Source organism: Sycon ciliatum, chromosome 3, assembly GCF_964019385.1.
Source record: "Sycon ciliatum chromosome 3, ocSycCili1.1, whole genome shotgun sequence".
In the NCBI taxonomy this organism is placed as follows: Eukaryota; Metazoa; Porifera; class Calcarea; order Leucosolenida; family Sycettidae; genus Sycon; species Sycon ciliatum.
Genome location: NC_088645.1, coordinates 33,746,668 through 33,772,709, shown reverse-complemented (window position 1 = coordinate 33,772,709; position 26,042 = coordinate 33,746,668). Strand labels below are relative to the sequence as shown.

General features: G+C 49.9%; 1 protein-coding gene across 4 annotated transcripts in view; it reads left to right on the top strand.

Annotated features, from left to right (window-relative positions):
• The window catches only part of LOC135812033 (serine/threonine-protein kinase OSR1-like), a 122,063-nt gene extending 105,618 nt beyond the window's left edge, over positions 1-16,445 (top strand). For 2 of the 4 annotated variants that reach the window (XM_065325343.1, XM_065325342.1), the window contains exons 2-5: positions 1,083-1,499; positions 8,955-9,062; positions 11,574-11,669; positions 15,036-16,445. In XM_065325343.1, the coding sequence (XP_065181415.1) occupies positions 1,083-1,499; positions 8,955-9,062; positions 11,574-11,669; positions 15,036-15,860 (1,446 nt within the window). In that variant the 3' untranslated portion in view covers positions 15,861-16,445. The remainder of the gene's footprint in view (positions 1-1,082; positions 1,500-8,954; positions 9,063-11,573; positions 11,670-15,035) is intronic. The other 2 variants (XR_010552735.1, XM_065325338.1) reach the window with 2 other exon arrangements.
• Positions 16,446-26,042: the final 9,597 nt, after the last annotated feature.

The window sequence follows — 26,042 nt, the reverse complement described above, 5'->3', positions numbered from 1 at the left end:
ACTTCACTACAATGGAGTCCACTCCAGGCATGTTTGTTTCATCAAAACACTGCTTACATTCTAAGGATCTTTCTTTCTGTTCTTATGACGAAATTTTCAGCATGTATTGGCAATGTTCAACATGATTTCAATAAAGAGTTATGGGCCTTGCTTCGATGGAAGCTCGCGGAAGAAAAGCAGAGTCCCGCGTCATTGAGTCGCGGCCGGAGGAGCGCTTCGTTCTGAAGCAGCGCAAGTGGATCATGGACGCACATTTTTACGTCTTCCAGTCGACAACGTTTTTGACGAACATCTCTGCTGCGCACATGAGCGAGAACGAAAGGCTGTGGAGATCTTGATTTGAGTCAACACTTTGGAAGGAGATATCGTCAATCATATCCTTGCTGACTTGAATCGCACGTGCTTGACTCAAATTTCGAAACAGAACGGATTTCTTGAACGTCATCGCCAATCCAGGAGCGAACCAGAGCTAGAGATCGATCTCTCTGTCGCTACTCTCCACTGAAGAAAGAGAGAATAATGTATTTTGAACTACATGCAAAGCAACTCTCTCTCTCACTTCGAAATAAGGACATAGTCACTGTACTGTAAACTGCCCGTCGATCGACGCGTATGCAGGATAACCAATCCAGTAGGCGCGCTTTTCCTTCGGCAAGATTGCCCGAAAAAAGGTGGATTCCGGACACCAAAAAACTCATACGGTGCACGCGCCTGCACAGTCACATACTCACGTATGTTTTTTGTTTTACATACCCATTCACTGACAGTGTGTATGCTAGGTAAAAATTAATGAATGCAGCAAATGCAGGCCTTCGTTCAGCGTATCTATACACGAGTATCTATTACTGTTGCTGATGTATTGTGCTTGATATGCAACTTTGACGTGCGTACAAACACACATTGATGTACATTGAGTTTCTTGCTTAAAAAATGACTGTCTGTGTGTTTATATGTCTGTATCCACTTTCCTATTTCCCTATCTGCATCTTTTTCTGTCTGCCTGTCCCTCTGTCTGTCCTTCCGTGTCCCTCTGTCCTTCTGTGTCCCTCTGTCTGCTGTTTGTTTTTGATGGTGTTGTACAGAGTCAGCCTAGCACTGCTGGTACAGGGGTTACCAGGCAACTAGAGTCGATTTCACAGCAGCTAGCTACACGCATTGCTGACATCACTGCACGCAGCTCTGCAGTAGAGGACCAACTCAGCACCATAACACAGCGTCTTGTCGACACTCAGCAGGAAACCACTGCTATCCGTGGCCAACTGCAGACTACGAGCGAGCAAGTGACTGGGATCCATGACCGACAGGAGACTATGCACCAACAAGGGACTGAAATCCGTGACCGACTGGAGACGACGACCGAACAAGTCACCAGCCTGCAAGGACATGTAGCCGTAGTTGCCAGTCAACAGACAGACCTACAGGCATCCATCAGTGAGCAGCTAGATGAGACCAACAGACGGGTGAATGATCAGCTATCACAACTTCGCTCCACAGTACAGGTAAGAATGTGTGTGTGTGTGTGTGTGTGTGTGTGTGTGTGTGTGTGTGTGTGTGTGTGTGTGTGTGTGTGAGTGTGTGTCTCTGTTTTACTGAATACCACAGAACCATCAGATGCTGCACAGCGGGTCCGGTGGCATATTGGATGGAAGTGGGGGCGGGGCAAAAGTAACTCCTCCGACCAAAGGTCTCGTATTCATCGTTATTCATGTGAGCCGATCCATAGGAGAAAAGAACATGTGCGTCCAAGAGGGAAGCACCGGCTTTGCAAACGATAAAGGGGAGAATTTGAGTTTGAGATAGGACATAACAATAGCAAAAACAGTGCACCGCGGAATAAGGAAGATGGAGAGAACTAATAATCGCATAATTATTAAGGCTGAGCAAAGGGGATGAGAGAGAGGTAGGAGGAAGCTGGAGTGAAGTCAGTATATTAGGCTGGTGTCTTGGCTGCGATGGAGAGATCATAACCTGTTTGTGGCCCACTCCAACTTGCTGCGCCGCAAGTGGTCGTTGACATTTTTCTTGACGGTGTGCATACCTCTGCGAGAAAGGGGAGACTGCACAAGGGTAGGTGGGAGCTGATTCCACGTTGTGATGAGGGGGTGGGGACATGAGCGGAGTCACGAGTGTGTTGTTTTGTGACTGAGGGGGAAGGATACTGGTGAGTTGTGATGGATGATGTGTTGCAGATCTGGTTGTCTCACGAGTAGACATGCGGCATTTTGTGCGACTGCTGATGGTGGCAGAATGGCTTTCAGCATTTCCGGACCCTCCACAAAGTGTAGCTTGTACAGGAAGCAGAGCCATGCTACGGTACGTCGAATGGCGAGGCTCGGGAGGTATGATCTGTCTCCAATCATGTGTAAGGCACGGCGCTTGATGGCAGTGAGGCGGGCCAAGGTGGTGGGGGCCGCGCTCATCCACACCAACATGCCATACTCTAACACAGGGTGGACAAAGCCGCGGTACACGATTGCCCGGTGCTTTGGGTCTGGTGCAGCCGATGCCTTACGGAGGAAGCCGAGCCGCTGGGCTCCTCGTACTAAAAGCTGTCCGATATGGCTGCGGATGCCAGCTGCCTGTCGAAAGTGACGCCAAGAAGCTTGAGCTCCTCTACTTTTGGCACGACTGCTCCTTGGAAGCGTATTGCGTTGGGGGGGGGGGGGGGGGTGTTGGCGAGCGGTGGTGGCTGATGGTCAATGCCTGCGGCTTTGTGGGCTCGAACTTAATCTTCCACCTGCTTCCCCATGCTGCCAGTGAGTCTACTGCCTACTGGAGGATTGCTGTCTCTTCTGCCAGGCTACTGTCTCCACTGTTGCTGCTGCTGCGACTACTGTGGCTGCTGCGGCGACTACTGGTGCTGCTGCTGCGACTACTGGTGCTGCTGCGGCGACTAGTGGTGCTGCTGCGGCGACTACTGGTGCTGCTGCTGCGACTACTGGTCCTGCTGTTGCGAATACTGGTGCTACTGCGGCGACTACTGGTGCTGCTACGGCGACTACTGGTGCTGCTGCGGCGACTACTGGTGCTGCTACGGCGACTAGTGGTGCTGCTGCGGCGACTACTGGTGCTGCTCCGGCGACTACTGGTGCTGCTGCGGCGACTACTGGTGCTGCTGCGGCGACTAATGGAGCTGCTGCGGCGACTACTGGTGCTGCTGCGGCGACTGCTGCTGCGCCGACTGCTGGTGCTGCTGCGGCGACTACTGGTGCTTATGCTGCGACCAATGGTGATGCTGCTGCGGCAACTGCTGGTGCTGCTGCGGCGACTGCTGGTGCTGCTGCGGCGACGACTGGTGCTGCTGCGGCGACTGCTGGTGCTGCTGCGGCGACTGCGTGTGCTGCTGCGGCGACTGCTGGTGCTGTTGGGGCGACTGCTGGTGCTGCTGCGACTGCCGGTGCTGCTGCGGCGACTACTCGTGCCGATGCTGCGACTACTGCTGCGGCGACTACTGGTGCTGCTCCGGCGACTACTGGTGCTGCTGTGGCGACTACTGGTGCTGCTACGGCGACTACTGGTGCTGCTGCGGCGACTACTGGTGCTGCTACGGCGACTAGTGGTGCTGCTGCGGCGACTACTGGTGCTGCTCCGGCGAGTACTGGTGCTGCTGCGGCGACTACTGGTGCTGCTGCGGCGACTAATGGAGCTGCTGCGGCGACTACTGGTGCTGCTGCGGCGACTGCTGCTGCGCCGACTGCTGGTGCTGCTGCGGCGACTACTGGTGCTTATGCTGCGACCAATGGTGATGCTGCTGCGGCAACTGCTGGTGCTGCTGCGGCGACTGCTGGTGCTGCTGCGGCGACGACTGGTGCTGCTGCGGCGACTGCTGGTGCTGCTGCGGCGACTGCGTGTGCTGCTGCGGCGACTGCGTGTGCTGCTGCGGCGACTGCTGGTGCTGTTGGGGCGACTGCTGGTGCTGCTGCGACTGCCGGTGCTGCTGCGGCGACTACTCGTGCCGATGCTGCGACTACTGCTGCGGCGACTACTGGTGCTGCTCCGGCGACTACTGGTGCTGCTGTGGCGACTACTGGTGCTGTTACGGCGACTAATGGTGCAGCTGCGGCGAGTACTGGTGCTGCAGCGGCTACTGCTGATGCTGCTGCGCCGACTGCTGGTGCTGCTGCGGCAACTGCTGGTGCTGCTGCGGCGTCTACTGGTGCTGCTGCGGCGACTAATGGTGATGCTGCTGCGGCACCTGCTGCTGCTGCGGCGACTGCTGGTGCTGCTGCGGCGACTGCTGATGCTGCTGCGGCGACTCCTGCTGCTGCTGCTTTGACTGCCGGTGCTGCTGCGGCGACTACTGGTGCTGCTGCTTCGACTACTGGTGCTGCTGTGGCGACTACTGGTGCTGCTGCTGCGACTACTGGTGCTGCTGCTGCGACTACTGGTGTTGTTGCTGCGACTACTGGTGCTGCTGCGGCGACTACTGGTGCTGCTGCGGCGACTGCTGGTGCTGCTGCGGCGACTGCTGGTGCTGTTGCGGCGACTACTGGTGCTGCTGCTGCGACTACTGGTGCTGCTGCTGCGACTTCTGGTGCTGCTGCTGCGACTTCTGGTGCTGCTGGTGCCACTACTGGCGCTGCTGCGGCGACTACTGGTGCTGCTGCGGCGACTACTGGTGCTGCGGCGACTCCTGGTGCTGCTGCAGCGAATGTTGATGGTGCGACTGCGGCGACTACTGGTGCTGCTGCTGCGAATACTGGTGCTGCTGCGGCGACTACTGGTGCTGCTGCGGCGACTCCTGGTGCGCCTGCGGTGACAACTGGTGCTGCTGCGGCGACTACTTGTGCTGCTGCGGCGAATACTGGTGCTGCTGCGGTGACTACTGGTGCTGCTGCGGTGACTACTGCTGCTGCTGCGGTGACTACTGGTGCTGCTGCGGTGACTACTGGTGCTGCTGCGGTGACTACTGGTGCTGCTGCGGCGAATGCTGCTCCTGCTGCTGCGCCTGCAGCGACTGCTGGTGCTGCTGCGGCGAAAACTGGTGCTGCTGCGGAGAATGCTGGTGCTGCTGCGGCGACTACAGGAGCTGCTGCGGCGACTGCTGGTGCTGCTGCGGCGACTACTAGGGCTGCTGCGGCGACTGCTGGTGCTGCTGCGGCGACTACTGGTGCTGCTGTTGTGACTACTGCTGCTGCTGCGGTGACTACTGGTGCTGCTGCGGTGACTACTGGTGCTGCTGCGGTGACTACTGGTGCTGCTGGGGCGAATGCTGCTGCTGCTGCGTTGACTACTGGTGCGCCTGCGGCGACTGCTGGTGCTGCTGTGGCGACTGCTGCGGCGACTGCTGGTGCTGCTGCGGCGACTACAGGTGCTGCTGCGGCGACTGCTGGTGCTGCTGCGGCGACTACTAGGGCTGCTGCGGTGACTACTGGTGCTGCTGCGGCGACTACTGGTGCTGCTGCGGCGACTACTAGGGCTGCTGCGGTAACTGCTGGTGCTGCTGCGGGGAGTACTGGTGCTGCTGCGGTGACTGCTGGTGCTGCAGCGGCGACTACTATGGCTGCTGCGGCGACTGCTGGTGCTGCTGCCGCGACTACTGGTGCTGCTGCGGTGACTACTGCTGCTGCTGCGGTGACTACTGGTGCTGCTGCGGTGACTACTGGTGCTGCTGCGGTGACTACTGGTGCTGCTGCGGCGAATTCTGCTGCTGCTGCGTTGACTACTGGTGCGCCTGCGGCGACTGCTGGTGCTGCTGCGGCGACTGCTGCGGCGACTGCTGGTGCTGCTGCGGCGACTACAGGTGCTGCTGCGGCGACTGCTGGTGCTGCTGCGGCGACTACTTAGGCTGCTGCGGTGACTACTGGTGCTGCTGCGGCGACTACTGGTGCTGCTGCGGCGACTGCTGGTGCTGCTGCGTTGACTACTGGTGCTGCTGCGGCGACTCATTGTACTGCTTCGTCGACTAATGGTGCTGCTGCGGCGACTACTGGGGCTGCTGCGGCGACTGCTGGTGCTGCTGCGGTGACTACTGGTGCTGCTGCGGCGACTACTGGTGCTGCTGCGTTGATGACTGGTGCTGCTGTGGTGACTACTGGTGCTGCTGCGGTGACTACTGGTGCTGCTGCGGCGAATGCTGCTGCTGCGTTGACTACTGGTGCGCCTGCGGCGACTGCTGGTGCTGCTGCGGCGAAAACTGGTGCTGCTGAGGAGACTGCTGGTACTGCTGCGGCGACTACAGGTGCTGCTGCGGCACTGCTGGTGCTGCTGCGGCGACGACTAGGGCTGCTGCGGTGACTGCTGGTGCTGCTGCGGGGAGTACTGGTGCTGCTGCGGTGACTACTGTTGCTGCTGCAGCGGCTACTGGTGCTGCTGCGGTGACTACTGCTGCTTCTGCTGGGTGACTTTTGGTGCCGCTGCGGCGAATGCTGCTGCTGCTGCGTTGACCACTGGTGCCCCTGCGGTGACTACTGTTGCTGCTGCGGCGACTGCTGGTTTTGCTGCTGCGTTGACTACTGGTGCTGCTGCGGTGACTACTGGTGCTGCTGCGGTGACTACTGGTGCTGCTGCGGTGACTACTGCTGCTGCTGCGGTGACCACTGGTGCTGCTGCGGCGAATGTTGCTGCTGCTGCGTTGACTACTGGTGCGCCTGCGGCGACTGCTGGCGCTGCTGTGGCGAATACTGGTGCAGCTGCGGCGACTGCAAGTGCTGCTGCGGCGACTACTGGTGCCGATGCGGCGACTGCTGGTGCTGCTGCGGTGACTACTGGGGCTGCTGCGGTGACCACTGGTGCTGCTGCGGCGAATGTTGCTGCTGCTGCGTTGACTACTGGTGCTGCTGCGGCGACTACTGGTGCTGCTGCGGTGATTACTGGTGCTGCTGTGGTGACTACTGGTGCTGCTGCGGTGACTACTGGTGCCGATGCGGCGACGCCTGGTGCTGCTGCGGCGACTACTGGGGCTGCAGCGGTGACTACTGGTGCTGCTGCGGCGAATACCGGCGCTGCTGCGGTGACTTCTGGTGCTGCTGCGGCGACTACTGGTGCTGCTGCGGTGACTACTGGTGCTGCTGCGGTGACTACTGGTGCTGCTGCGGCGACTACTGGTGCTGCTGCGGCTACTGCTGGTGCTGCTGCGGCGACTACTGGTGCTGCTGCGGCGACTAATGGTGCTGCTGTGTTGACCACTGGTTCTGCTGCGGCGACTAATGGTGCTGCTTCGGCGACTGCTGGTGCTGCTGCGGCGACTGCTGGTGCTGCTGCTGGTGTTGTTGTTGTTGCTGCTGCTGCTGCTGCTGCTGCTGTTGTTGTTCTTGTTGTGGCTGCTTCTCTTGCTTCGACTGGTGCTGTTAGCTGCATTTGCATTTGTGGAGGTATCGAATCTCCACGGCCTGCAGTAGAGCGGCCTTGGCCAGAAATTGACTGACGTCACTGTCAGCTTGGAGGTGGCATCATCTGATATCCTTGCGGACACTCGCCTGTTTCCGGCTGTGTGTAGGTTGCATTGGTGGGCTTTGACAGGCGTCCTCACGCTTTCTGACCTACGGTGTACAAACTCAGTGAGGCTGTCCACCGTACAGTCGTGGCTTAAGTTGCCCACAAGGAACACCGATCGCTTATTTCTTGGCGGGCGCGCGGCAACTAATTTCCAACTGTCATCCTCGATGATGGCCAGGATAGGTTGGCTCTTCTTGCAGTTTGATTGCACAGGCTCAGGATCGACCAAGCTGGGGTCGTCCGTACGGGTACGGGTTTCGTGCTGTGCAGAGCCAGAGGCCAAGTCGATCTGCCCTGACTGCTGTCCCGGGGATCATCTGCATCGGCTGGGTCCAGCTGGTTTGCTGCTGGGTCAAGCTGGGGGGGACGGTTACGAGGCTTCGTACGCGTACGAGATTTGTCGCCTTGAGCTTGGTGCTGAGAAGATTGTGCAGGGGCCTTGTTGGGAACAAAAAAGTGTATTCATTCATCAAAGTCCGTTTTTAACCCCTTTAACTTTTGATTCAAATGCATGTGAAAGAAAGAGAAGCATGAAAATCCATAGATTTAAGCAATTTTGGTTCATTTTATATATGAAACACCAATGTGTTTTTCTCTGAAAGCACACACATCTACATTTGTGATCAGAAATTGGGACACTACCTTCCACGGTCACGGCCATGTGTATGAGATTGTGTGGAAATGTAATGAGTGTTTTGCCATATTATGGTTCTTTAGTCCACAAGAAACTCATCTTGATCACACAATACCTTCTAACATTGTCCAGTCCACAAGAAACTCATCTTGATCACACAATACCTTCTAACATTGTCCAGTCCACAAGAAACTCATCATGATCACACAATGCCTTCTGACAACGCCCCACCTACACACCTACACACCTACACACCTACACACCTACACACCTACACACCTACACACCTACACACCTACACACCTACACAGCTGCGCTAGTGGATACTAGTAGTCAGCCCCGACTCAATAGTTGTTTGTTCTGTCAACCCACAACTTATGTGTTCTAGTCGTTTCTTCATTCTCCCTGCATGCAACTTTGTTATCTTTCTTGTTCTTATTTTTTTTGTCTCGAGCCGGGTTTGTGTTCTTTGTATAAAAATAGTAATAATAAAAACATTATCTAGTCCACAAGCAACTCATCATGATCACACAATACCTTCTGACAATGCAATGCAGTACTTGAGTGGAGTATGAAGGTCAGTCTCAATACGAGAACAAGGATGCTTCTACGCTGTCAGACCCCGCGAACTTGCATGTACCCCAGTGGTGGAGATGTCGACAATGTCGATTCTTTCTCACACTTCCGATCAGCCATAACTAGTGCGGGTCGGCTGCGGACAGCTATATTGTACAGCCGACAGTCAGCTCTTACTCTGTGTGTGCGCGTGTGCTTGGGCATGCGCGTGTGCTTGGGTGCATGTGCATGTCTTTACGGCCATACACTGGTGTGTGTGTGGGTGTGTACATGTGTGTACATGCTTATGCTGTTCTGTACATTACAGGCTCAGGGAAGTGGCGCTGACTCTGGACGGTCAGCAATGACCAGTGCTAGCAGAGGACAGACGTCTAGTGCAGAAAGCAGAGCCACCAGGGCCACTCCAGTTTCTAGCGTAAGCAGATCTTGCTCAACAAATCTTGATTGGTGTTGCCAGTATACCACTGATAATGCGTATAATGCCAAAGGCATGCTTCGCCTCATCCGGTCCAATGATAGTGTGAAAAGAGATAAAAATGTAAATAAAAAAACTGTTCTAGAGCTTGCTGCTGTCGATGTTTTCACTCACAGTGAATACAGGTTTGAACTGATTTCCACAGATCTCTGTGTTTATCAACTCCCTTGTGTGTGATTTACAAACCGGGAATTAAAGATACTGGCTGGATTTGATCCATAAGAAATGTACACTACGCCGAGAGAGAGAGAGAGAGAGAGAGAGAGAGAGAGAGAGAGAGAGAGAGAGAGAGAGAGAGAGAGAGAGAGAGAGAGAGAGAGAGAGAGAGAGAGAGAGGGGGAGGGAGGGAGGGAGGCAGGGAGGGAGGGAGAGAGAGAGAGAGAGCATGCTATTTAAAAACAGATATCTGGGCTGTGTGATAGAGATAGAGGAGAATATAGACAAAACAGGTTTCTGGCCTTTGTCTACTTGGTCCGCGTCAGCAATATTGTCGCTTATCTTTCGACAATTCGAACTTAGACTTTGGACATGAACGCGTGCACTTGAAGTGATAAAACTTGGTACGATGGACGGTAAGGTATAGAATGACAACTAGCTGCGAGGAATTTATTGTCCAAGGAAGGGTTCCTACTTTTTTCGGTCCTCCTCGTCGCTGCTCTCGGCGCTGGCGACTAGTAATTTTGCTCGGGATCGACTCTCTTGCTTTTGCAAGCTCGTCTCTCTTCCTCTCCGCTGCATGGCTATTTTCTAGAGAGAAGTCTATCGTGACGGTCGCCTTCTCTATAGGACTTCGCGTGGGCAGCACGACAGCCTGTGTGGTTCAAATCAGACGCCGTTCTTTGCAAGATTTTATTTTGAACGACGACGATGCGTACAGTACTTGCAAATCTCCACGACGCGCTGGATACTCCGAGCGTTGAGCTGGAGGTAAGGGAGCTGCGATCTCAGCTTGACGAGCGATCCCTGAGGTGAGCGATCTCGGCCGTTCAGCAAAATGGAGCTGATTCCGAGTTGCCGATTACTTTCTTGTGGCTTGCGCTGCTCTTGCCTGCACAGCGTAAAATGATAATCTATTTTGATGCGGCGCTGTATCAATCGGAATCACCCACCTGTCGCTCTCGAAATCCATTCGAACTCTAGCTAGACCTTTCAGGTACTAGCAAACTAACTTGCTAACCAAAATTGGGATGAAATGGGCTGCCAAGTAAGCATTGGCGACATATAAACAAAGCTGAAAGATAAGCGACAATATCGCTGACGCGGACCAAGTAGTACCATAATACATGAAGAGTGTAGCAGTTCATACACATCTGTCCATGAATGCATACTCTCCGATGATTTTGACCAATGTTGGTAGTGGAGCATTGAAGCCAACACCATGCAGGTGCTGGAGAGTTGCAGAGAGTGCTGCCCGTTGAGGTAAGCCAACAATGCCCAGCATGTCTTCAGCTGACTGGGTCCTCCAAGTCGTTTTGTGTTTCGGAGCCTGGTTGAGTGGCCATCGCCCAACTTGAAGAGTGCTTCTAAGTGTGGGACTGGTACGGCCATGAAGACAGCGCCACATGAGTGACAATATCTTCTTAACATTTAGCTCACGGATTCGGTAGACTGACTTAAGTTCTAGCAGGTCATGTGCTGCTTCAAAGTGCAGTCTCCCAAAGAGTGCCTTTTCACCTCAGTTCTGCACAACTTGCAGACGATGAAGATGGGTTTGGGTCAGGGCTGTGCTGTGCTCTAGGAGCCGTAGCCGTAGGGAAATACAAGCACAATGATCTCCGGAATTAGCCGATTCTGTTCTGCAGCGTGAGGCCACGTCTTGCTCTCCAAAGACAGGCAATCACGGGGGGGGGGGGGGGAGGAGGAGGGAGGTGGGGGGGGGGGGGGAGGTTGAATGGTCGTTCTGGGTTGGTGTTTGGGCTGGTGAGCAGGCATATGAGTGTATGTGCGTGTGCGCATGACCTTGAGTCTTGATACACGTCATTAGGGTAAAATTTGTCCGTTTCCTCAAAAATGCCGCAGCTACCTGATTTTCACCAGGCAAATATGTGCATGTGTACTCGAATGCCGTCAATCTTTTTCTGCACCTTGTCCTTGCCCACTTACCGCGGTGTGGTTAGCGCATAGGTGGGATCATTTCCAAGTCCACCCGGAGTTTGGGGATTTCAGGGGTTGTCAGCCTTTGGGCGATTCAATAGCCAATTGAGTCATCTTTCCAAGATGCCTTTTGAATCTCTCTCCTCTCTCCCGGGAAGACCACGTGACCAGTTTTTGGCAGTGAACAAGTACAAGTGCAATGTATGTGTACTCACAGTACATGCGTACATACAATCATGTATGTGTGTGTGCATCTGCTTCAATGTGCATGTGCGTACTAAAATAATATTATGTGTGTGTGTATGTGTGTGTTGCTTACCTTCCACTATTCACATTCTACCCTGGATACGTGTGTAGGTTGGTGACAGTTCTAGACAGCACTCTGCTGCACCCGCCGCACATTCTCTGACTATCACACCGGAGAAGATTCGGCGCATCACAATGGAGAGAGAGGTATAGTACAACGTGTTTGGAATTTTTCTCTTCCTTCCCCCCCCCCCCCATGATTTTACTGTGCAGATCAGGTCCTCCCTCAGTATAGCGGGTCCGGCTGGTCATTAAACGCTGCTAGTGGCTAGAAATGTTAAATGCCCTGCAAACCATGGTCTATGCCACTGTTTTTAGATCCGTTTACAAACTAATTCATCAGGACTTAAAATACGTTATCAAAATAACCACTGGTCCATGTCCCAGGTGCCCCAAACTTTCATTGCCAGATAATATTGTCCAAGGAGGAACCAGATCAAAACTAAGATGATCAAGGAAAAAGACATGGCACACTATAATATGGACACAAAACAACGGAGGCAAAAGGCTTTACAGCACATATTCTGTCTGTGTATTTTTTAATACCAGCATCCGATCCTTGGAATACTAGGAACAGCCGTATTGGAGATTTTCGAATATAACGAGTTTTTAAGGTTTTTCATCAACCACCACACCAAAATTGCGCTCCCCAGCCGACCTCGACACGTTTACACAGCACACCATCCGCAAGCGACACAGCAGTTGGTAATAAGTTCCTTTGTACAGTTGTTTCGAGTTAGTAGACACCCTTAGCAAAAAAACCGTTATGTTGTCCAAACGGCATTACCGTAAGGAGAAAAATACAGAGATTTGGGTTCGAACTTTAGGAAGACGCACGCTATTTTAGTACACTGTTGCCATGACAATAGCTTGTATTTCGTGTGGTACAACCATTTATGACGCTATTTACGCGATACAAGGTGAAATGGGTACGCACTTCGCAATATTTGGCCGAAAAACCGTTCGTCACAATGATAAATCAGGCCCAATAACGTTTTTACGCTACAGCTTCAATGCTCTATGAGTGATCAAGGTAGGAGTAGCATATAAAAAGATAGCATTACGATTGTTTGCTAAGGGTGTCTAGTATGACTCTCGTCACTGAAAGTAGATATTACAGAATGGTTAAGATAGTGAAAATCACCGTTTTTTGAACTGAGGGGAAGGCGCGAAGAAGAGGGCTGAACAAAAAAATTGATCTTCCGTCTCGTACGAAATGCTAACACAATTCCGCCCTTGACATACTCGTACCTGAGTATATTTCCTTTTGCACATCTACCGTACTCGTGCGATTAGAGCCCTCTCTTAAATAGTATCCTATCTTCAAATAGTGCCCCAGTCTCTATGGGCCAGTGAAGAAATAAAGCCCCCTCTTGAAAAGTGCCCCCCCCCCCTTGTAACCAAGCGCATGTAATAGTTTGGTGTTCTTTTGCTAATGTTCTTGTCCATATCATTGAATTGGTGGTTTCAGGATCAAGATCACAGTTCTTGTTGCCCTTTCTGTTGAGGCATGATAGTTTACAGTACATTATAGGCTATGTCTTTTTGTCTTCTTTGTTTTTATGCAGAATGATGTAAGTTTACCAGCATTGAAAAAAACAGTGCCCTCTCTTGAATAGTGCCCCACCAGTGATGGACATTGAAAATATAGTGCCCCAGGGTCACTAATCGCACGAGTACGGTAGTCCAGGAACTACCGGACCAATGCTTGGGCAACAAAAGATCAATAGGCGCCTGCACAGGATAGGACTTGAAGCGGCAACTCCAGTCCATTCGATTAGTCCGAGAAAAGGTGGTGGAAGAAGAAGAGTGATGGTAGTTTTTCTATTCATCCCTATAATGGTCACTAGTGTTAGGCCTGGGCGCATAATGCTAGCATTCTAAGTAGCATTATAGTGTGCGGTTTGCAACGAGCATTATGCTAGCATTATAACACTACATTTCCACAAAAGTGGCATTACACTCAAATGGCCCAACTAATTATTTTTACTTCTGCGAAAACCAGGCTTAGGGTGAAAATCTTTTTTTTTGAGAAAAATGATGTTTGTAAAAGGGTTGTGTCGCGTGGACGTGGACGTTCGAGTGCAGTGAAGTGGAACCAAAGAGCATCTCTCTTGTTTGAGAAAGTAGCAGTCATGGCAGGAAGGGTTTCAGCAGTCAGGGAAGTCAAAGGGCTTCCGGTAGAAAATTCTCTGCTACTCCTCTAGTCACAACGAAGAGTTTTTGAGCTGATCGAACGGATTCCATCTCCTACACTCAGGGATGGCGAAATTTCTGCGCTAGCTGCTGCTTGCGGAAAATGGTGAAGAAATCGTCTCCAGTTAGAGTCGTGATGGCGATAGCGAGGAGAACCTGGACGACATCGATCCAGCCAATCGAAGTTCGGAGATACTAGCTGTTTCTGGGCACAAAGGGAACACGCGCAGCAGAGCTCATACGTTTGCAGCAAGTTCACGAGGAAAAAGGCTTGAAGCGCAGTGTGAAAACTGTTTTGAATTGAAGTCCTTGGCGATGAAGTGCTACTGAATGCCAGGCGAATGAGCGAGCAGATCGAGAGGCCTCCACTCGAGACTGTCCTCGCTGGACAGCTAGCTGCAAGGGATTGTATGGAGCAATAGCAGCATAATTTAACATTATGATCATGATTTTCTAGCATTTTCCATGCCTTCTACGTAGAACTACGAAACGTGCACAATACTGCCCAAACCAAGCCATTTTTCCATATATACTACGCGTACTGCTGATTATTATTATTATTATTATTATACTACTGGTGAATTGCTGGCATTGCAGAGGAACAGCAGCACTATAAGTAGCATTATGATACAGTTTTTCTGGCATTTCCATTAGCATTATCCCGCAAAATAACTAGCATTATCCGCCCAGGCCTAAATGTATAGAGAAAGAATGTAAGTTATTCTCTGCAGAAGATGACGCAACCACTCGAGCTCTAGAGGCTTGGGCTTAGAAGTATAAAGTGTTTTTCCTAGTGTGCGCAAGCTCCACTGCAAATTGAGAATTATTGTAATTTATGTGTGTGTGTGTGTGTGTGTGTGTGTGTGGTGTGTGTGTGTGTGTGTATGTGTATGTGCGTGCCCGTGTGTGTGTGTGTGTGTGTGTGTGTGTGTGTGTGTGTGTGTGTGTGTGTGTGTGTGTGTGTGTGCATACGTGTTTGTGTGTGTACGCGTGCGTGCGTGCATGCATGTGTGGGTGTGTGTGTGGGTGTGTGTGGGTGTGTGTGTGTGTGTGTGTGTGTGCGCGCGTGTGTGTGTGTGTGTGTGTATGTGTGTTTGGTGGTGGTGGGGGGTAACTGAGGTTGGATTTTGAACAACAAGACTGAGGCTGCTTGTGGGCCTGTTGTCCATTACACATGTAGAAACTGATTTTCAGTTTGTTCCCTGGGCCATTATGCTGTACGGTGTGTGTGTATTTATGTTTGTGTGTGTGTGTGTGTGCGTGCGTGCGTGCGTGTGTGGGTGTGCGTGTGTGTGCGTGTGTGTGTGTCTTCTCTAGTGGATCAGAGCAGAATCCAGTCGTGGTCAATCTCCGAAACTCATCATCCACAATAACACTCTCGTTGCTGTCTCGTTCAATGGACATAATGCCATTACAAGCATCCAGCAGACTACAGACGTACGTCACTGGACTGACCTTCCTCTTCCACGTCATGGTGGTCCATTTCAATACCCATCCCTAGCTAGCAATGGTCAGGTTTTGTACTTGTATTGTCATGACAACCAAGATCAACCTGTTCTACTGCAGTACAATCAGCATGATAGGCAGTGGGTGGAAGTAGCAAAGGTGCCGTATGGCCAGCACACTGGCTGTGTTGTACATGCTACTGACACTAGTGTTAGTCTTCTAGGTGGCTGCACCAATATATCAGGTATGAGCAGCTGTGTTAGCTGTTACACACTGCTTGACCAGCAGTGGAAATCCTCTGCTGACCCCTCACATTCACTACCTGATCTTCCATGTGGCTGTGCATATGCCTCACTTGTCGCCTGTCATGGCTCACTGTACATCATTGGTGGTTACAGTGGGTGTTTCCTCCAGTACACTGATGATGGTCATTGGCAAGAGGCTGTGAAACCAGATGGTGTAAACCTGCATCACAGCCAGGCATGTTCACTGTCTGATGATAGTCTAGTCATTGCCTGGCGTGATTGGGCCTCACAGCGTATTAAGTGTACTGTGTACAATGTACGTACACATTGCGTCTATGAGTTGCCCAGTGTACAGAGTAGCGGGTATGGTGCATCACCAATAGCACTACTCAATGAAGTAGTGGTGCTCAGTACACAAGATGGCCTCTACACCCTGAATATCAACATTTGAGCAGGATATAGGCGGCACAGAACTACTGCCTTACCATATTCAAATTCGGTACTTGATATTTTTAATTAACTGATGTTTGTATGATGTAACTTGGTGTTTCCTTCCAGATCTTCTCTACTTTTCTCTGTAGCCCATGTACTGTATACTATAGTAATATGCTAGAGTAACTCCATCCTTACATTACCTGTACATATCAATACCTACACTGACAATGCACTCGCAGTATTCGGTTTCCTTGCCTCTGATCATGATCATGCTGTTCACAAAATACTATTTTACCATTTCTCTATTGTTTGTTAGACAGTCATGTACCTACCTGTACATGTAACGGACTGCATCACCTTGTGCCTTGCTACCATGCTACAATGCTATGCCTAGACTTGATGACATCATTGCTTTTGATATCTAGGTCTGGGTGACCGCATTGCTTTTGATATCTAGATATATTATCTAGGTCTGGATGACCTCATAGTGCATTGAACCCAGGTTTGAATGATGTCATTGGACTTTACTCTTCCTCATGCAATTATATACACACCCTGATATTTTTCCTTTCAAAGTCGACTCGGTTTCTCTCACTTTCAAGCTCTTCTGTGCACTTCAGTTGTGGATCAGTATCACCCTGTGCGGTGTGGACTGCCTGGCAAGCTGGTGTGAATCTTCCGCTAATAGTATAGTACTTTTACTGGGAAGACAAAAAAGTTCCCGTTCAGTTGTAGTCTTTGTACGCATTTGCTGGGAATCACACTCATGAGTAGTGTCATGGTTATAGCCACTGCTGAACAATGAAATCCTGTATGTGTTGCAAGAGAGGAATCCGCTAGCGGAATTCGAACCCAGCACCACTGTCTTTCCGGGACAGTTACCTCGTACCGACTAGGCTACCAGGGATCACATACACCCGTGACGTGGTTTCTTCTTGCTGCACTGCTCCCCACCACAACAGGCTGTGTACTCACACCACCCATACCTACTCGGGGGGGGGGGGGGGGGGAGGGTACGGTGGGTCGTGGGAGCAGTGTAGCAAGAAGGAGCCACGGTTGTGTGCGATCCCCGGGAATGATATCGGTAGGGCACTGTAGCGGAAGCGAAGGACTAAATGGACGCTGGTCTAGGAGTGCGGCAGTTTTTGCGCCATGGCAACGAGGAGTGCGCGCACGCGACTCCACAGCCACCAGCGCAAAGCGTTGTAGGCTGCGGAACGCCGGCAGGGAGAGCGAATGAGACACTTCGCCGTGACCCAGGTAGTAGTTCGTACAGTGCAGCACGAGTACTTGCAGTAGACTCTATTTTTTTCGCGCATCTTTTTCTGGAGAAAGCGAAAAACATAGGAAAGCGATGCTTGCTGAATGAACAAGACGATGGATTAGTTCCTGAAAGTCACTCTACTTGGATTGATAATGATTTTGTTGAGGAGCGGTTTGTGTAGCGGAAAGACAGGGGCGCAGGGTTCAAATCCCGCCGGGAGATCCTTCCTACTACTCTATTTTGCAAAAGTAGGATCCACGAGCGGGATTCGAACCCAGTACCCCTGCATGTCTTTCCGGGACAGTGCCCTACCGATTAGGCTACCCGGGATCACACACACACACTCATGGGTCCTTCCCCTTGCTTCACTGCTCCCCCGCCCCGCGCCCCAACAGTCTGCAACATCTAGTATAATCATACATGTATGGTGCATGGTTGCCGTTGACAACGTATGGTGAAGTTCTGCTGCTGTATATTTAGAAAAGCGATCCTGTCAGCTTTTCTATTATTGTGTTCACATGGCAGAAAAAACGACATCGCTATGCTACGTAAGTTTCTACGTAAGGTGCTCGGTATTTCACTTAGGCTACGTAAGTCTCTACGTAAGGTACTCGGTATTAAATCTACCAACGCGTGGTAGCCGTGTGCTGTGCACGTGCACGGCAGACATTGTGTTCAGCGCATGTGCATGCATGCAGTCCGCGGATCCGTGCACGCGTGTTCGGATGTGCATGCGCGAGGAACTTCCTTCTTTGGAACTGCTTCTTGCATGAGCTGTTTCGGATATTTCGTCTCATGACCTGGCTTATTTCGTTTCGGCGCTGCTGAGACCTCCTTTCGCGGAATATTACTCAATGACAGGTGAGTTGACCAGTTGCCTTTGATTCATTTGCTTGTGTTGACTCTTTCATTCAGGAAAAGTGTGCTGATTTTGGGGCGGAATGCAATAAAATGGAGAAGTTGACAGGATCTCTTTTCTAAATTTTGCTTTTCTGCTGCCGAGCTGCGAGGCCTCCTTTTACGGAATACTCGATGACAGGTGATCTCTAAGTTGACCGGTTTCCTTCGATTCATTTGCTTATGTTCATCTTTCATTTACGGAAACGTGCGCTGATTTTATTCGGATTTAGATCCATTTTTATCTCTTTGCCCTTGTCTACAGTGCGCGAAGAACGAGAGTTCAACTTCTTGACGGTAAGGCTTATGTTAGATGTATTGTCGAAATACTGATATTCATTGTACATTGGTACGTTACAAGTAAGGCACTGGTCAGTGGCATACTATCGTTGGCAGTTCCCAATCTGGAGGGAAAGGTTCAAGTACCAATTGACCGAGTTTGCAAAATAAATTCGCATATCAGGGGAAATCTCTATTGTGGAGAGGTTCAGTAACTTGTTTGTTTCATACGAAACAAGCCAATGGGTGCAGTCTCGTCTCGTGAAAATCTCGTACTTGTATGATTGGATTTGTTTACTCAAGTCTGGGCTGTTTGATTTGTGAGTACCGCCGAGATTGCACTGCCCCAAATAACGTTTCGTGCCGCCAAAGCAAGAATTACGATCTGCAATCTGTTTGTAGTACCTGTAAGAATGTGGAGTAGATGTATCGTACTTTCTCTGTTGCTGTTTCAGTTGCCGTCATGTTGCTAAAGAAAGGTTCAGTAGAGAGGTTCTGCAAAACGAAAATTCGAACGAAGTTTCGCGACAGTCCTTGCGAAAGTGTGTGCGAATTTTTGCACGAACTTTGCGTTCTGCACATTTTCGTAGTTTGCGCGGGCCAAGTGCACGTACGCCATGACCCGATCTCACGAAATTTCCTACGACAGTTCATTTCACGTTCCCTGCAAGTTTCGCGTCCAAAGGTGCGAAGTTTCGCACTTCATGATGTAGAGCGAAAGTGTGTACGCATTTTCGTTTTGCAGAATCTCTCTTGTGACTCAATTGTTTCATACGAGACGAGTCAATGAGTCGGTGTGGCTTAGAATCTTTCGCTATAGAAGAAATCTATTCGTATGTCTATTGGAGATATAATAGACCCTTTGCACAATAACGGTCACGTGATCCGAGACGGGGCATCCTCTTCGATTTTTGTGCAGAGTATCCGTTGTTGAGCATGGTGAAACACTGTATTTTTCCATTTTGGAGATGGAGGAGAGAGTGTCGAGTGGTTTGCCATCGATGGCTGTGGCACCCGTGGACGAACTGTCAAATGAAGAATGGCCTGTGAAGGAACTGCACAGTTTTCTGCTGAATGAGGGTGCGTATCTGTCTGGAAAAAGAAGGAGTTGTTGGAGCGGTAAGTTTTCCGCAGTCAGTGGATATTTCGGATTACTGTAGATTGAAATTTATTTTTATTTTCTCTACCTTCTCTTCTCTGTCGATGTAGAGAACACTTCTCTATGCAGAACCCTGATGCTCTTAGAACTAAGAAGGGCACCACTTCCTCGAGTGTACAGTCGTCGTGCCCAACATTTCATGCGTCCCAGTGGATGACTCGATGAGTGATGAACCTCTGTTTCCCAGAGTGAGTGCCACACCAGGCTTGCTCATCTCCAACGCAGGGGCAAGTCGCCGACGACAGTGAAGAGGGCTAGGGAGCTGATGGAGTAGTACTAGTGAAGAAGCCCGTGGATAGTGTCCATGAGTTTTACTTTGGTGGCTATGTGCATAACGTGAAAGTCTGTCATATCGTGCACACAGCCACAGCTCGAACTCAGATGGCCTTCTCTGCACGCCTGAGCGATGAGGCTGCGTCTCTCTGCACTTCAACATCAGCAGCTCGAGCAGCGCCAGCAAGCAGTCGATCTTCCTTGAATAGCGAAGACAGGGATGGGTCATGCCTTTCTCTCAAGCTCCAGAGTCTCTTGGCAGGACGTTCCGCGTCTTCGCAAAACGATGAAAGTGACTGTCTTCATCGACAAAGTGTTCCGAGCAAAACCGTGACTGTGAACGATGTCGCAGCAAACTGCTGCCCTTCTCGCCAGATAGCCAGGATTCAAGAGAGTAGAATGCCAGCATCACTAGGGAACGCCTGGAAAAACAAGTGGGTTTCTTAGACAAGGGATGACGGTTGCTCCAAACAAGAACCCAACAGCAGTCCTTGGAAAGCATTTCGGAACTTCTTCCTTCAGAACTAAAAAAACTTCAAATGAAAAAAGGCTGGGGAGTACATACATGAACATCGCGTCGGGACCGTGAAAACCTAGCCTGTCACAGGAAACTTGATCACGTCCTGCAGCAAACCATGCATGCTGGTTGCATGCCAAGTGTGCAGCGCGCGCACAGCATGCCCCGTCTCGACCCCTCTCGCTTATTGCGCAAAGGGTCTATTGTTTTCTCTGGTTATAAAATAGGTTAAGCTCACAGAATAAATACCATCGGTCCCTTGGTGTTCGTCCTAAAGAGGTTCGACTGGATATCATTCATACTCACCAAAAGATGTTTAAGATTTTATTATTGTGGAGTGCCTTGTATATCTCTCAGTACTACGTGACCTCCAACCATAGCCTTGCCCCTTTTATCCTCAGCATCAGTGTAGTTGTTGGAACGAGGTTTTGGACTCAGCAATGTATTCGTTTACATTTTAATACATGTTCCTCCTTTGCTGTGTTGTTTTAGACAATCGTGGACTAACAGTTTGAAGTCATTGAACTACTTCCAAAAGTTGTATCGACATCAAGTTTCAATATGATGCTGGATGACCTTATCACGATAACCCATGACTATAAACACAGAATCAACAAAAACATCTGCGACACGCACCTGGCGCATGGCTACATTTCTCAAATAAATCTGATTGAGGGTGGAGAAATCTGAAATATCTGAAAGGCAAGACAATTTTATGACAGAGTCATGAAATTCTGCAACATGCACAGAATGACCTCCGTATAAAAAAAGTTTCACCACCACTGCTCACATGTTTCCCATGCATTATCATTTATGCTAGTGCCATTTTCTGCAAGAAAAGGCTTGCACATCAATGCGTATAATATGGTATTGATATGATGTGAAGGCCATCATTTACATATTGATATAGGCAAGAGTCCATAACCCCCCGGGGGGTTATAGGGCATTCTATTGATTGGTGACAGAAAAAACAAAAGAAATTATAGCAATAAAAACTGCTTTATGGCAGTTTTCTAAAAAAAGTTATTGTGTTCTAGTCCATGGACCCCGTCTAAAAAGTAAGAAATTAACGAAATGTGATAGCTGAAAATTAAAATTTCACACAAAACCTCACAATAATCACACACAGAATGAAAAGCTACATGCAGAAGACCTTTTCCCCTCGTGATCCTCTTTCCTATGCATGCATGTTGCCAATTGTTGGTGCAGTACAAGTTTAGTGTTGAAAGCAGCATTTCAAGTGTTGTGATTATTGTGAGGTTTTGTGTGAAATTTTAATTTTCAGCTATCACATTTCGTTAATTTCTTACTTTTTAGACGGGGTCCATGGACTAGAACACAATAACTTATTTTAGAAAACTGCCATAAAGCAGTTTTTATTGCTATATTATGTGTGATCGGTATAAATGTTCAGAGTGCAGTGGACTGAAGTAGCTGGTTGATATGGGTGAAGCACTGCTAGTGACCTGGTGACTGCTTGGTACCCATGGCCATGCTTATGATATTGTTACATAATGACCGTATTCTCTGGAGTACATGATTGTATAAGCCGCACTTTGAACACTGAAAATTCAACCAAAAATGGGGGGGGGCATGAGGCTTATACTCCGATGGTCAAATTTACGGTGATAAATATGGTAGATGTCGGTCCATTGTATGCAGCTCAGGGTAAAGTGCTCAACTGCTAGCCGGAGCGATATAGACAAAGTGTCTGGAGTCTTGCAGCGAAGACTCCAGACACTTTGTCTATGGTGGATGTCTGCATCAGTTGAGATGCTTTTGGTGAAGTCGCGGACTACTCGCGGCAAAGCGCCGCACTTGCATTAGCGACTCACGTTGCATGTACTTCTAAAGTCTTTGCCGAAGACCAAGTCGAGAAAGCAAGCAGATCGACAATTACCGTAATGTCGTGAATAGCCAGGCATATTTCTACAGAAGCCAATGTCAGGGCTAGGCTTCTATTCACATCAGTCTTCTATTCAAACCAGGTATTTCTATGTGTGTCAACACTAAAACCAGGCTACTGTGCCGACAGCGTATGTAGAAGATGAGGCTTCTATTCAAAACAAGCTTCTATAATTTATCAGACATTAGGCTTCAACACAGCACACTACGGTGTACAGTAGCCTTCAGTGGCATGGCCAGGTCATCAACATTCAGTACGAGTCTCGTACATATCCGTTGCCTTTCCAGTGTCTTTGGTGAACAGACAACCTGCAACATTTGCAGGGCTTTGGGAATTTTGAAGGCTGTACAAAACTGTTGATATTGGCGACCTTTGCTTGAACGCAAACCTCGACACAACATAGACATTTGAAATCCCCCCTGGACTGCACAACATAGACATTTGACCCCCCCCCCCCCCCCTGGACTGCACAACATAGACATTTGAACCCCCCCCCCTCCCTGGACTGCACAACATAGACATTTGAAATCCCCCCCCCCCCCTCCCTGGACTGCACAACATAGACATTTGGAATCCCGGACGGTACAACATCGCTGTGCTATACAGTACTAAACCGTATGGACAATATCGCTCACACCCACATGCCAGTTTGGGGTTTGTTGTTCCCCTGACGACACCCTTTCCAGGCCAACGTGCACTGCAGAGTACGAGCATACACACACACACACACCACCACCACCACCTTCCAGAGTCTAGACTTCTGGCCAAGTGGCATTTCGGTTCGTGAATGGCGCTTCAAATCAGACCGCATCACTCAAGAGAACTGAGTGCGTCGCTCAATCCACTTGCGCCACCATTCCTTCCTGATTCTGGACGACAAACTAATAAAACTCCCAATCTTAACCCCCTTGCTGACTCATTTAGTCCGTCAGTTCCACTACCTTCTCCTACCCACCCAAGTGCACTTCGCGTTCTATTTCTCAACATCAGGAGCCTGCGTAACAAACTCAATGACATCCTACTGCTCACACAACAACTCAACGCCCCGGATATAGTCTGTGTCAACGAAACCTGGCTCGACGCCACTGTTTCGGACCAAGAAATAGCCCTGACTGGATATAGTGTAACACGCAGAGACCGTAGTGGTGGAGTAGGAGGAGGAGTTTGCATATACTGGAAGTCATGTCTTCCGGTAAAACCAAGAGACGACATAACAACTGATGGTGTGGAAAGTTGCTGGTGTGAAGTCGCTTGCAGGCCCCGCAGTTGTCTTGTTGGAACGATCTACCGCCCTCCATCTGAACCTGTGGGTTACTGGGACAAGCTAGACGAACATCTTTGCGCTGCTCTAAGGCCACAGCCAAATGCTATCGTTTGTGGTGACTTTAATGTGAATATTGACCTAAGTGCCAGGGACCCTCAGTATCACTACTTATCTGACTTGCTGAACAGCTATGCTCTGCATCACGGTGTCAACAAGTCTACGCGATTTAGCTCAACAGGACAAGACAGCACCCTCGATTTGATACTGAACAATTTTGATCCTTCCACTACAGCGAAGATCATCCCGGTCGCTTTCAGTGACCATGCTGCCGTGGCCAGTGACTTTCACCTCATTGTGCCTCGTGGATCTGACACCACACGTTTATACCGCAACTATCACCGGATAAACCACGATCACTTCCGGCGTGACTTAACCCAGAAGAACTTGTGTAGTATTACCGGCAACCCAAGCGCCATGTGGACCGAGTGGTCTAGCCGGTTTATTGAGGTTTTGGATGTCCATGCCCCACTTCAAAGTAATCACAGAACGAAGAAGCCTTCAGTGCCGTGGATTGACCGGCAATTGTTGTACTTACTACACAAGCGGAATAGGTTGCACCGAAAGTGGCTCTCTGCTAAGACACAGGAGACTTATGCTGAATTTAGTACAGCCGGACGTGCGGCAACTAGCTACAACAGGACCCGGAAACAGGAATTCTACAACTCCAAATTTCAGCAATGTACTGGAAATGCCAGAGAGACTTGGAAAATAATCAAGGAGTTGACAGGCAAACAGTCGACGTACAGGGATCCACAGTGCACGGTGGATGCGATTCGAGACACTTTTTCGAAAGTTGTGGAAGATCCAGCTCGCCCTGCACAGCTACGCCTACCCCTTGGGCCTCCACCTGCGGTGCACTTCTCGGAATTCTTGCCAGTCTCCATTGCAACTACTCGGAAAATGTTGGAACAGCTGGACACCAGAAAAGCCACTGGGAGTGATGATATTCCAGCAAGTCTCCTCCAGATGCATGCTGACATCCTGGCACCGTCACTCACGCTACTATTTAATAAGTCATTGAGAGAAGGACAGTTTCCTGCGGCAATGAAGGTGGGTAAGATACGGCCTCTGTTCAAGGCTGGAGACCCCAGCCAACCCAAGAATTACCGACCAGTCTCCCTATTGCCGATAGTGTCGAAAGTGCTTGAACGTATTGTTCATAAGCAGCTTCTGCAGTACCTCAACACCAACAATTTCTTGCCTACTAGTCAGTTTGGTTACAGACACCAGCATTCCACAGCAGATGCCTTAGCGCTAGCTGTAGAGAACATCAATGAAGCACAAGCCGCTGGGCAGCACACAGGAGTAGCATTTGTCGACATGTCTAAAGCTTTCGACAAGGTAAAGCATAGCATTCTGGTTGAGGACCTCTTTGAACTGGGTCTCACTAGCACTGCTTTGCAATGGTTTTCAGACTACTTGATGTATCGCCGGCAATACGTGGAGACAGGAAAAACCAGAAGTACAACTTATGACAGCCAGTCAGGGGTTCCTCAGGGGTTAGTTCTCGGACCTTTGCTCTTCGTTCTGTATGTGAGGGATATTGCCGGCGACCTTGCCCCTCATGACGTCACCACTATTCAGTTTGCTGATGACATCTCGCTGCGTGCGAGCAGTCCACAGCCAGAAGTTGTCTCCCAGCGCCTCACTGCAGCAGTTCAGTACCTGGCCACTTGGTTGAAGAAACGTGGACTGATCCTTAACGAGACCAAGACGCAGATACTCGCCATACCACACCATAGAGCTGCAGCCCTCGACATCAATGTTGTATGCAATTCACAAGTCCTACCAGTAGTCACATCTGCCAAATACCTTGGCCTGCATTTTGACTCGGACATGAGTTGGACCACAATGGTGGACCATGTTGCTCGTCGTGTTGCCGGCAAAATTGCTGTCCTGCTGCGACATGCTTCCTCGCTGCCGTATCCATGCCGACTCACCTACTTCAGATCTATCGTTTTGCCTGAATTTTTGTATGCTTCTATTAGTTACTACCCGTATTTGACAGTTGCCCAGGAACAACGGCTACATAGGCTGTTCAAACGTGCCGCTCGGGCAGTCTGCAAGTCGCCACCGTGGACCAGTACTGCTCCCCTGCTAAATCGAATGCATGTATGTGATCTACAGGTTTCTGTGCACTTGAATATGTTGTGTTTCATCTGGCGATGTTTGCATGATGCATGTAGCACCCTGTTTGAGTCCTTTTTGCTGTCGTGCCCTCAACTCGCACTCGGGGAGGCCAAAGCAACTTGCTTGTGGTCCCACCTGCTAGCACTGCTCGTTCTGCTAAGCGCCTAACGCACGCTGGAGCCATTATGTGGAATAGATTGCCACCAGCAGCAAAATGTTCAAATAGGTATTTGGATTTTAAATCTCAAGCCTTGCAGTATATATTATCAGCGACATAGGTTTTCCAATGCTTACTGGATTGATATCTGTTCGTTGCAACCAACCTTCCGTCATTTTTTCCTTTCTCTTTTTCTCTTGTATCTTTTTTCTCCACAATATCCTTTAACATGTTATTCACAGTGGGTCCAATGTTATTAGGCATTTTGCCTGTTTTGATTTCCACTATAAAT